The sequence below is a fragment of the Propithecus coquereli genome, unplaced genomic scaffold (genome assembly GCF_000956105.1).
Source record: "Propithecus coquereli isolate 6110/MARCELLA unplaced genomic scaffold, Pcoq_1.0 Scaffold22, whole genome shotgun sequence".
NCBI classification, from domain to species: Eukaryota; Metazoa; Chordata; class Mammalia; order Primates; family Indriidae; genus Propithecus; species Propithecus coquereli.
Window position 1 is genome coordinate 10,469,980 of NW_012147189.1, and position 13,593 is coordinate 10,483,572.

The following is a 13,593-nucleotide window of genomic DNA, read 5'->3' on the forward strand; positions in this document are numbered from 1 at the left end:
CAATTGTGTATCCTTTATTTTTAAACTTGTATCATAGCTTTTTATGGTATTTAAAACCTTTTGTTAGCATTTTTAATGTCATTATATGGTTATATCCTTTTTAAAACTATAGGTGTAAATTTAGGGATTTCCTGCATTTTCACTATTAGAAATAATAGCTGCATTGTAGGTTTAGTGTAAATACCTTACTCTGAAATTAGGATTATGGGATAGATTCTTAGTCAAAGGATATGAATATCTGCAAGACTCCATACATGCTATTAAATTGTGTATGTCTAGAAAGATTGTACCAATTTACATTCCCATTGGCAGTGTATGAGAGTGCTTGTTTTAGTATATCTTTCTCAGCATTAAGTATGCTTCTATCTTAATTTTTATTGCAAATTTAATATGACTATTTTTAATATTCTAATCTGGAATCGAAGAAGCCCAGGTTGTGTAAATCAAAAGTCAAATCTGTTCTGATCCATTGAATTTTTTAGTATTGAAACATTTTTATATTAATTATTGTTACTGTAATATATAATAATAGCACTGACTCTGGCAGCAACTCTACTAGAGATCATATATATAAAGCTCAAGTCTTGAAACAATGCTGTATTTCAGTATTGGTATTCACAACCCTAGCTGCCAAGTGATGTTGGAACAGAGATTTACACCTTTCTAACTCCAAGGCGAGCCCAAGAGAGTGTGCCTACAACATCTAATTAGTGGAACTAGAAAAAATTAGATTGATTTCAGAATGATTTAGTCATAACTGTTGCTCTATTTAAAGTCAAAATGCATTCTCTGGTGTATTCTGTTTTATATTCTTGTCATTCTCTGAAAGTTTGTACAGGTTGGGTACCCCTAATCTCAAAATCTGAAATCCAAAATACTCCAAAATCTGAAACTTTTTGAGTGCTGACATGGTGCTCAAAGAAAATGCTCATTGGAGCATTTTGAATTTCAGATTTTTGGATTAGGGGTGCTAAACTGGTAAATGTATACATAATGCAAATATTCAAAACTCTGAAAAAATCTAAAATCCAAAATATTTCTAATCTCACACATTTCAAATAAGGGATACTCAACCTATACCAGGCATGAAGGTTTATGTTTCAGGTCATGTTAATGCCTCTCAGTGTGACAACATTTGAGCATATGGTTTTTAATTGTAATTAAATTAACAGGCAGCTAAATTTTAATGTCATTCTGAAAAACTGTCTAAGGTCTATTTTTTTTGGTGTAGATGGAAATAGCTGTTTGAAGTGTGAAAGTGTTTCTAAGTTTGTGATTGACTTGTTAATTTAAATGTTTTACACCAAAAATGGGGAGGAAAAATATTCTTATATTTTAAATTTATACTGAACTTGAGACAGATGCTCAATAACATGTCCCAAATCTGAATAATAAATTTTTTAAAAAATTATAGTGAAATTTTCAGATAAACATACAATTTTTTTCTCTATACGCTTTACCTAAAACATATATGATGCAAAATACACATTTTGAAAGATTCCTATTTGTGAAATAATTCACATATGGATGTAACTTTGGTATTCATAATATAAATTTATGTAATGGGAAAGTAATTTATGTAATGGGAAATAATGGGAAAGATAATCTAAAAATTAAATAATTATCCATCTAAATGTAGTGTTTTCTCTTCATACAGTAATAATATATTTGAAGTCACATGTAATAATTCTTTGGCTTCTTTACTCCAGTTTTGAATATTACTCAGCCTCATGAGAGGTTTAAAGAAACCTAAGTAAGAATGGAATCTATGGAACAATTTAGATCAGAACCGATACACTGATACACCTTGATGAGGTGGTAGTGACATGGGCCAGAAAGATCTGATGGGATGTTTGCTTGGATGCATTATTTACTGTAGGTTTGACCGTGTTACTTTATGTTTCTAAGTCCTCTGTTTCCTCACCTATAAAATAGAGATACTAATTTCTACCTTGTGGAGTGGTCACGAGGATTGAGACAATGCATAAAAAAGCCGCAGCAAAGGCCTGACCTGTAGACTCTACTCCCCCTGGGATGGCAGCCAGCAGTGGGAGGGACCATTGTACTTTTTCCTGCTGAACCCAGGTTCCACAGCCAATACTTTTTAAATGTTCCAGGGTATCACCAACAACTGGCTGAAATTGACATGGGATATAAAATGGGATACTATCCCTGTAATAGGTGGTCATCAAATATATATTTTTTCTACCACTCCCAAGTTGTTTGGATTTGTAAAAGAAAAAAAAAATTACTATAGCAGTTCTAAAGTTAGTCTCTTTTTTTTTGAAATTTTTTCTTTTTTTTTTTTGAGGTAGGTGGTAATTTTTTTTAACTTTTTTTTTTTTTAAGTTAGTCTTGGTACATATTTAGACATGATATAGAAAGGTATGGGTTTGCTTTTAACATATGAGTCTGCAAGGCATGAAGAGTTCGTTACAAAATTACATTCCTTCCCAGTATACTTACATAGTGCATATTCTAAGTCTCTTGAGCTAGACAAGTATCTTTTTTCTTTCTTCAGAAATAGTTCTAAATATTTCACTTTTGAAACCTGGAAAGTAGTATGAAGATGTGACTACTGTAGTATTTTATTTTAATACACAGTAAAATAAAGATCTTTAATAATCTATATAAAGTGACTAGAAAACTTGGGCTTTTAAATTTTGTTTCACTCTTACAGTCCTTTTCCTTAGAAAAAGTTTCTTAAAACTGTAACATCAAATGAATACTACTGAGAAAAGATAGTTCGGCCTTGACATTTTTAAGGAACATGTTTATCTTTTAACTAGAAAATTGATATCTTTTTTTTTCCATAAGTAACTCTACCTGTATCCAGTTGCCAATAGTACATAAACACTGCATTATGTTCATTCAGCATATTTTTAGATAGAGTGTTTAAAAATATAACTATACTGAGGCGTTGTATTATAGTTTCACAACAGAATAATTTATAACACCAGTTTTAAAAGGTGAAAAACAGAAGTTGATATTTTCTTACCTAGAAGTATAATGGTTTTCTAAACTAAATTCCAAGCTTGAAATAGGCTTAAAAATGCTTTAAAGTACAGTTGTCTCTTAGTATCCATAGTGAATTGGTTCCAGGACCTCCTGTGGATACCGAAATCCTTGATGTTCAAGTCCCCGATATAAAATGGCATAGTATTTGCATATAACTTCTGCATACCCTCCTGTGTACTTTAAATCATTTCTAGATTATTTATAATACCTAATGCAATGAAAGTGTCATGTAAATAGTTATTATACTATATTGTTTAGGGAATAATGACAAGAAAGAAAAGCCGATACGTATTCAGTACAGTTGCAATTTTTTCCCCGAAGTATTTTTGATCCTTAGTTGGTTGAGCCCTGGATGTGAAACCCACGGATATGGAGAGCTGACTGTACTGAGTGTTTTGTTGCTGGTTTGGCAATTCTGTTGTAACCACATTATCAATGGAAAATTTCTGTTAAAATTTCAAGGTTACTTTTAAATTCCACCCCCATCTGCTATCCACTTGGTATTTTTGGTCAATCTTAAATTTCTCTGCCTAACCCAAATGATAGGTCATCCAGTTTGTTTGTCATGTTTCTAATTTTTCTTCTTTTCTTTCTTTTTTTTTTTTTTTTAAATGATGCCCAGATATCTTTAAAATTTTAAAACCTTAAAACTGTAAGTTAAATGGCATTACCTGTTACAATTCTTTCTTAATTGCTGTATACAAGTATATCCTGCATGCTTTAATTACGGGAACTGATCCTCCCTGGTATATGGACACTGTCACAGTGAGGTAGGGAGGGGAGGATGCCTGATGGTAGATGTGTTGACCATCTGGGAGGGATCCCCAAAACTGCTTCTCTGCTCCTGGGGGACATACGGCTGTGCAAGTCACAGTGCCATGTCGTCGGCTCACAGGTGGCAGTGTCAGGTGTAGCTCCTGAGAGCTTGTTGGCTTTGGAGAAAGCAGCTAAGCTTAGATGTAACTAAGTCAGGAAAATTTGCTCGAATTTCAAGGGGATGAAGAGCCCAATTATTGTAAATATTTTAGAGAAGAATATATACCCCTTGATAAGTATGAGATTTTAGGGATATGTAGGTAAACTCTTGGGCAGAGCAGAGTGGTTTGGCTCATAGAGTTACTTTCTTGGAGGAGGCTACTTTGTCACTCACACTGGCTGTGGTGTCTTCCACTAAACTAAAAACTGCTCCAAAGGAGGGGTAGCTTTGTCTTCCTCATCTTTGTATCTTCCACTCCAAATGCAAAGATTAGCACATAGGTGATGCCTGATAATGATCTGTTTAATGGATCTGGGCCGGCAGTGGGATTCACGGTTTCCTAAGGTGGTAAGAGTGGTGAGAACTGCTTCACCCCCATGAGTCCCAGGCCACCTGAACCCCTATCTGGCATCTGGCCCTGCCTTCAGTGGTGCAGCAATAGCTGTAGAGCTTAGCAAGTTTTTCCTAGAGCGTCTGTTTGGTTTAATGAGCTTCAATGAGCAGGATGGGCTGAGTGGACCTTTAAAATGCAAAGTAGTGTTGGCTCCCCAGAAGCAGGCATTGTTCATGTGGGAAAGAGGTTCCCTGGGGAAGTACTATGCTCCGAGACAGTGAGGACTAAGGTCATCCCCTTCCAGATTTTCATAAGGTCAGAAATGCTCTGGCTCCACAAGAAGTTCACTTGCCATTTCTCCTGTGACGTGTGGACTGCTTATGGTTTATTTTTTCACTTTCCTGTTTCTGATACGGGGAAGCCTGGCCAAGACTATAATGTAAATTTGTCCAAGAGGGTAATGGTTTTCTTGGGAGGCACGTGGGCATAGATGGTGTTCTTTCAAGCCAATGGGAAAAGACAGATGCTTCATTATAAAAACATGAAGCAAAATATTTCATTTCAGTGTTTCTAGCTTCAGGAAATATCAACTAAGTAACAAATAGTTGCCTGATATGCAAATTAGTAGTTTCAAAGTCAACTTTTGAACTTTCTTTATTGTTCAGTTTAAAACTAAGAAGTCTCTAGATTAATGGTGGTTATCACCCCAAAATTGGTTTATGCATATCAGCCCAGCTGTGCCTAATGCAATACTCTAATTAGAAGGAAAATTGCTGGAATAATAACACTCTGCAAGTTTATCTTACTTGTCTTTGTTTCCCTTTTGACCCTTTCAGGTACGACGGTGCCAGCCCACAGGGCCATCCTGGTGGCCCGTTGCGAAGTGATGGCAGCCATGTTTAATGGGAATTACATGGAAGCAAAAAGTGTCCTGATTCCAGTTTATGGTGTTTCCAAAGAGACTTTCTTGTCGTTTTTAGAATACCTATACACAGACTCTTGTTGCCCAGGTGAGCGGTGTAAATGCTAGAGAATATCTCACAATTCTTTCTTTTCTTGTCACCCATTTTGATAAGTTGCTTTCTGTGAAATCTGTTTTCATTCAAGACTTGTTGGAGTTGAAATCATGGAATGTGCTAAGCAGTTGGAGGTGGTGTTGGGACAACAGTCAGTTCAAGTAGAAAAGCAGTAATTGAGTGTCTCTGTGGGCTGTCAGACTCTGGCATGAGTTCACATGTCCCATTCAGCACCAACAGCATGGGGTCACTGTAGGAACCCGAGAAATGGAGGTGTTTTGTGGTCCAGTGTCTACTTTAATTCTGGAGATTGGATCACAGACTCCTTGGAGCACTGCGTCTTCCACAAGAAGAAGAGGATTGGGCAACTGCTTCTATGGCTCTGACTTCTGATTGAGGCACTTTTAAGGACTTTCAATATCATGAGACCTTTTGGTCTTTTTTCTGGTCCAGAGAATGTGGGATTTTTAAAGACTTCCTTTTGACTTCTCCTAAAGTCAGACTCTCCTAAAGCTGACTTCTCTGAAAACTTTTCCTAAGATGTTTAGAATGTCCAATGGACAGTAGGATTTATTTCAAAATTCACTGACCAAGGACTGTCTTTGCCCTGGAACCAACCATCTTGGCAGCTCCTAGTTGGAATGGATCTTGCAGGTTTCCCCTAGCTGGAGGCACCTTGGAGAAATAGCAAAGTCCTTTTAACAGGCCTGGAGCTTTGGGCTGTGCTGGTGTGGAAGCCCTCTTTGATTAGTCTTCACCCATTGGCCACCAGATGGCTCCCACCACAAACACAACTAGAGAAGCCCCAGGTTGCTTATTCCTGAAGCCTGAGACCTTGATGAGAGAACCTAGCCAAGCACCCTAGCAAATATAAAAAGCAAACACACATTTCAGACCATACCTCTCTTCAGATTCGTTGCTTTAATTTTAGACTGGGAAGATTTCTTGTGTTTGTTATTGAAATAAGTTTTAAACAAGTCATAAGCCCTCTATTGAAAGGTTTTAGAAGTTCTAAAAAAGCAAATTCCTTTTTTAAATTGAACTAATTCTGGTCTTGCAGCTAGCTATAGAGTATTTTGGAGCCAGTTACAATTGTTTCTGTCAGTGTTAAAGACTGGCTTATCATCTTTGCCTAAGAGAAATGAAAGCACTGGTTCTTACTGGAAATGAGGGTTATTGTTTATTACTTCATTATTGACAAATTTGTATATTAAATGAAAAATTTGACCAGATTTGAAATAATCAGAAAATTTGGCTTTTCAATCATCCTCTCACTAGTGTAATTGAAGCTGCTAATTTTAAGCTTCGTCTTGCTAATTAGAAAAATTTGCTCAGGGAAGCAATAATAACTATATAGGACAGAGTACCTTGAAAGTGGTAAAATTGTCGGGGAAAATGAGTCAAAATCAATAATCAAAAAGTTAAACCAGACACTGGAATATATGCATTGGGAAGATCACAGCAAGGTAAACTATTCATGATGTTAAATATCTACCATACACAGTGTTCTTGGTTCCATAGCTACAAAAGGTTGTAAGAAATTTAAGAAGAGATAAGAAAGAGAATTACATGAAAAATCAGACTCATAGGGAAGTATTTTTTAAAAAACCAAACTGGGTGGTTGCCAGGGGCTAGGGGAAAGGGGGAAACGGGGAGTTATTATTTAATGGTTACTGAGTTTCAGTTTGGGAAGATGGAAAAAGTTCTAGAAATGGATGGTGGTGATGTACTTCCTGCCACTGAACTGTGTACTTAAAAACAGTTAAAATGGCAAATTTTATTATGTTTATTTTACCACAATAAAAACATAACAACAAACAACCTGGAGACTAAAGCCAAGAAAGAAAAATTGCAAGGATTTAGTTTAGCTAATGAAAGATTAACCTGATAGTTCTGGAATTGATTGTTAAGGGCAATTATGAAATCACCTTCTCTGGAGAATTAAAAAAATAAAAAGACTTGATCCACTTCTGAGTATGGAGGCTTAAATGGATTCTTTTAAAAATGTGATAGAATCTAATGTAGCATGTTAACTCCCTGAGGCTTTTCGTAGGCATTCTTTTCTACGCTAGATGATACAGTCAGCGTGTGTTTTTGGTTTTTGTTGTGTGGGTGTGTTTTTTTAGGTCATTTAAAGAAATGGTTTTATTGTCCATTTTCTCTTATTTCCCTTCTCTCATCAGCTGGCATTTTCCAGGCCATGTGTCTCCTGATCTGTGCTGAGATGTACCAAGTGTCCAGATTGCAGCACATCTGTGAGCTCTTCATCATCACCCAGCTACAGAGCATGCCAAGCAGGGAGCTGGCATCCATGAACCTTGATATAGTTGACTTGCTCAAAAAGGCCAAGGTAATTGGCACTCTGTATCTGGTTGTCTGATTTTTTTTATAAAATATTATTAAAATGATACTATTTTAATTTTCTGTGAATTTTAAGATATATTACTCGTCTTAGTTTGGAAGTTTGGCTAAGTGAAGCTAAAGTGCCTTCACAACACTTTCTGTGGCTAGGTAATTTTGAAGCATTAGGGTTTTTGTGCAGTCCCTTTATAAGGAGGTGAAATTAATGGAGTTGGAGTTTTTTTCAACTTAAGTGTGGCTCTTAGCAGAGTCACTTGAGTGTGGGGCTATCCTGTGTCACATAAGCATTATAGAAAATAGAATATGCATTGGGTTTCCCCAAAAGATCACATCTTAGGGTTCCTAAAAGGAAAATTATAAGATTGGTCCATATATACTGATAGAAATGGTTAAGCTAAACTCATTTATTTCTTCATTTTTTTCATTCATTTCATGAACGTGTTTTGAAGTTCCAGTTGAATGTAGGAGATATTGGTGAACTTCATTAATCCTTGCAAAATGCCTTTTGTTGGTATGTCTCACTGTATTAGAAATCTAGTTAGAAAAAGTATTTGAGGGTAAGAATCACTGCAGTATATACCACACTTCTTCAGACCCTCCTCTAAGCTCAGGGCCTTTTTGTTTTTAAGATTTGTGCTGCTACTCATTCTAGGGAACAGAGGGGGTTCCACAATTAAATTAACTGTGAATAACTGTAGTTACAGAGACCTTAGATTATGAATCTGGGACAGGTCTATAAATAAAATAGGATTGCTGTGTTGAAATCAACTTCCCAAACCCCCAGATGTAGTCCCAGTCAAAAAAATCTACCATCTCCTCATTGCCACTCTCTTTTATTCCTGGAAGCAGAAAGCTTGTTCAGATGGGGCATTTATCCTGCCATTCCATCTGCTGCCCTAGACAGTGTTAGTGCTTGTGGTGGTTATGGCACACTGTTGATGAGTACAGAACTTGCAGTAAGCCGAGCCCCCTAGGCCTTTTTCACAGGAATATATTTGGTCCATCCCTACAAACTGTCAGGACTTCTTAAAATATTATCTGGTATACAACGTACTATCTATCCCTGTCATCTTTGACACCCCAGGTTAAAAGGGCATGACAACTTTGTCTTCAGCCAAGTTGCTAAAATGGAGCCACTTGATGTGGCAAAGGCCAGAGCTCTGTGGCAGCTAAAAGCTTGTCCCCAGGCTGAGATGAATCCATTAATCAACACTCACATTGCTGGGTATAGAAGGGAATATATTTAAAGTATTCTAGGTCTTGTCTTACTAGCTCCTTCACTATTTTGGACTTGAGTTCTCTCATAATCAAGTGTTACAATCATATGTGTTTAACATTAGGGATAAAAACAAATTTAAAAATTAAGTAACCCTGATCTGTCTTTGTAATATATTTACATTAAGCTTATGATAATAAATAGCTCCCATCTAAATTTAGTTTAAAAATGGTCTTTCATTCTTTTTAGCATTTTTGATGTATCATTTTCATACTATCCTAATAAGTCTGTCATACTTTAAAAAAAATGGATACAAGCTTCTTTTGTCCTATCTTTTAGTATCGTTTTAAATAGTTTATGTATAAGAAAACTTCTGTGTGGTCACATTGGTTTCTTTAAGTGCCTTCCCACACCGCACACACGCTTGGTTCCTCTTCAGCATTATTTATGATTGCATTGTTACAAATTCTCAACTTGTTTTTCCCTGATTCTCTGGTTTCTGATTTGGTGATTATCCTTATTTTAACCCCCCTGTATTAAATAAAAATCTAAGATATCAGTTCATTTTGAATTTTATTTTTTTTTTCTGAAGACTTTTTTATTTTCTAAGATTAAGCCTAAATTTATCAATTTTCCTTTATTCTATTCCCAGTAGTTCCTAACTCGGCAATTATGAATCTCAGATAATAGGTAACGTTCTTCCCAAGGTCTCTTTGAAGTTCCTATTTTGAGGTTTCACTTTGCCAGCCAGTTCATCCTGTCCGTCAGAATTTGGTTAACTTTTCCCTCACCATTTCTCTGCCTTTTAGGAGATGAAATTGTCTTTTAGCAGAGTAAGACTCACAGTAGCTTTCTGAATAATGAAAATTTCTAATCACTCTCTTGTCATCCCTGCCAGTTTTGTACTGTGTATCAGGAAAGCAGCATTCATACCTTCTTACAGAAAGGAGAAGTTTTGGTATTTTCTCACCTCTGCATCCACTTTCCCCTAACTTCTCTCACTTCTCTACCAGGGTTCCTATATTTCCATTAAAGTGAAATCTTAAAATACAGAAGTTTGTTTCTCTTAATCAGATCAATTTCTTCACACTGAGGTAGACTTACCTCTACTCGTATTTAAACCCTATCTATCCAAGATTTGGTGATTCCTATAAAGTCGTATTTATTCTCACATTAAAAATTTAAATTGGCTGGACACGGTGGCTCACACCTGTAGTCCTAGCACTTTGGGACGCCAAGGTAGAGCATCGCTTGAGACCAGGAGTTTAAAGTTACAGTGAGCTGTGATTGAGCCACTGCACTCCAGCCTGGGTGACAAAACAAGACCCTGTCTCTAAAAGAAAAAACAAAAACCATTAAATTCATTTTGTTACTTATACATATTTGGCTACCCGAGGCTACAAGTTTTATTTCTGAGAGTTGCCGGGTCTTTTCTCCACATTCTTCATATATATTAGCTCTTAAGTTCTATAGCATTCGGTTTATGATTTTTTAAATGCCTTTCTTTTTTAGTCTGTTGCTCATTTCAGTTTAAACCTATTTTCTTAGGTCAGAACGTATTCTTTCATATAAACCTAGTCTTTATAGTGAGATGTATTCCATCTCTTGCCAAGAGCTCACAATTATGATATCTTAAATCTTGGTTAAAAATAAAATTCTGCATTTTAAGAATGTTTTTGTAGACAGCTATTCATTTCTAAGATATCCGTTCTCTTCCAAAGTCTCAGCTCTTAGACAATGTCCTGACCTTCTGGATGTTATCAGCTCTGGGTTAATCATCTATTAATAGTGATGGCTTCTTAAAATAGCTATTTAGCTAAAGGTAGCTTAAAATAGCTGAAGGGTTTTGAGATCACTCACATTCATCTGCCAAAAGACTGTTAAAATGTGACGTGGGATTAGATGAACTGTAAAGTCCCTTCTAATTCAAAACTTCTGATTTTATATAATGAAAATGGGAGGGACTTATGAATTTATGTGTTAAAATACTCTTCACACCACATAGCTTTTTTTAAAGAACAAATGAGTTATTTCCTTAAGATTTGAGATTACAAGTGTCTTTTCAACTTAGCATTATTCATTGCTTATTTAATATTTTTGAGTGTCCTCCTTAGCCAAAAGGTGGAAACAACCCAAGTGTCCATCAACAGATGAATGGATAAACAAAATGTGGCATATACATGCAGCAGAATATTATTCAGCCCTAAAGAGGAATGACATTTCAATGTATGCTACAATATGGATGAACTCGGAAGACATTATGCTAAGTAAAATAAGCCAGACACAAAAGGACAAATATTGCACAATTTCACTTATATAAAGTACCTAGGATAGTCAAATTCATAGAGACAGAAAGTAGAATAGTGGTTGCCAGGCAGGGCCTTGGGATAGGAAGAAAGCGGAGTTATTATTTAATGGGTACAGAGTTTCAGTTTGGGGTAATAGAAGAGATCTGGAAATGGATAGTGATGTTGGCTGCACAACCCTGTGAGTGTCATTAATGCCACTGACCTGCACATTTAAAGATGGTTAAAATGGTAAATTTTGTTATGCATATTGTACCACAATAGCAATAATTTTAAAAGAACTATACTCAGGTACCAAAGTTGCCTGCCAGCAAGGTACTGTCATCTGAACTGGTGTTTGGATGAGTCAGTGAGTGTCACTGCTTGGCACCAAGGTGATGTCAATGGCCAGGTCGCTTTGAGTCTTCCCTCCGCTAGCGGCTGTTGGAATTCAGAACGAGGAGCTTTGAGCTGGAAATCCTGCTCAGTGTAACGGTACCTCCTGTTAAAAGCAACTATTTGGACATAATTTTCTCTTAGAAATATTTACACATTGAAACCCGCACCTTTAGGCCAATGATGTTTCCTCCTCAAAATAATTTCTGTTTTGCTCCTCAGGCAAACTTGTTTAGATATCGCTCACCATAATCTGCTACGCAGATACAAGTGCGGTTAGTGAAGTCCATGACTTAGATTAAAGGCTTAAAGTAAATCTTCAAGAACCTCAAATAGTCTGTTAGCCACAGATGCAGCCAGGCATCTGCTTAAAGATGTTTGGCCACTCCCACAGTGTTAGCTTGTTATTCCCTGTGGATTTGGTTTCTTCACTGAATGGTGTATTTTTGATACTTGTTACTAATGCTTCCTCTTCCTTTTTGCTGTCACAATAGACTGAAGGCTGCATCATAAATTGACACATTGAACGTGGGTATGGGCTCTCCATGATTTCTCCCAGACCATCTTCTTGATGTAGTCATCATACTGATGGTCATTATGTGCGGTATTGTTTCATTTGTCATTTTTCTTGCAGTTTCACCACTCTGATTGCCTTTCAACCTGGCTACTTCATTTCATTGCCACTAACTACCTCATCTTCAGTCAAAAGCCTGAATTTCAGGATCTTTCAGGTAGATTGTCAATTTCTGTCTTGAAAAGAAAACTTTTTATGTTATTTGTTCTTAGGTCTGAGACATAATTTGTAGAAATAGTAGGTTTAACAAATAAGAATAGTCAGTGTAATGCGTTTCTTTTAAATTATACAATGTGGTAATTGAGGGCATTTAATTTATAGTCACCTGTGTTACATAAGCAGCTTGACTTAGGTTACACAAGAAGATTTCTAATGACTATTTTATAGCTCCCATCCATTTTTAAATGCATTTTTTTCCTGAAATAGATAAGGTGGTGAAGTGTGTCCTTAGGTGGCATTTGGTTGTGATAAGATCTTAGTTTTAACTACCAAAGTCAGAAGCAAAATTTGAACAGTATGGATTTAAAATTTTTTATAAAGGAATTTAACTGTTGTTAACTATATAATGTATAGTTTTATTGTCCTGGATATCTCTATTTATTAAGAATATCTATATAGGTGTCTCTCATGTTACTTTTAAATAACAATTATTTATCAAAGAGTGTTTTGAAACTTATGAGCAGAGTGTATGTAATGTGATTTCCAAGGTAAATTATAAAGATTAAAACCAATCAAAGGGCAAGCTTCTTAGTACTGCCTAAGAGGGAAAAAATGAAAATATAGTAGTTGTCAGAGTAGGCAATCAGTTTAGATACAGTAGTTTGCTCATGTTATTACCTAGCACAGACTCAAAGAAAAATAGAAAAGGAAATGAAAGATTACCTAGTCAAGTAGTCAAACTCTGGACAAAGAAATCTACGTAGAGATGCCTGAAGGTCTTCTAGGGTAGGGGGCAGAAAGTAGGGAGGGAGTGAGGAGAGGGAGAGGGAGGAAATCAGGGAGAGGGAAGAGAAGCTAAAATGTACAGTTCTCAGTCTCTTCCCTCCTGCCTTCAATCAGAGTAGCTCTGCTTTTCTGCTTTTTGTATCTTAGAGTTCTACATAAAATTTTACTTTGTAAAAAGGATTCTGCTGGTAAAAGATGTAAAAATCTCTTGGTTTCATTCATCTGCTCATACAGTTAAGGAAAGCAAGGAACACTCGGTTTTTGGTAGATGTATTCAGCAGGTCAACAAACATCATACACCTATTCAGAGCCTCCTTAGGTAGAACTCAACTATTGATACAGCAGAGACACATGATCACATCTAAACAAAACAAGTGTTTATTAACCATCTACTTTGTGCAAGAAAAAACAAAGTCTATTCCTAAAGATAAGGCATGCTTCTGCTTGCTGTCAATTCGAAGGGACATTCTTA

The 13,593-nt window shown here is 36.1% G+C and overlaps 1 protein-coding gene across 1 annotated transcript in view; it reads left to right on the forward strand.

Moving 5' to 3' along the window:
• LOC105810743 (rho-related BTB domain-containing protein 3) overlaps nt 1–13,593 on the forward strand; it is a 46,464-nt gene that overhangs the window by 28,260 nt on the left and 4,611 nt on the right. Inside the window, exons 7-9 of the mRNA XM_012644770.1 lie at nt 5,165–5,338; nt 7,528–7,694; nt 12,237–12,333. Coding sequence (XP_012500224.1) covers nt 5,165–5,338; nt 7,528–7,694; nt 12,237–12,333 — 438 coding nt within the window. The remainder of the gene's footprint in view (nt 1–5,164; nt 5,339–7,527; nt 7,695–12,236; nt 12,334–13,593) is intronic.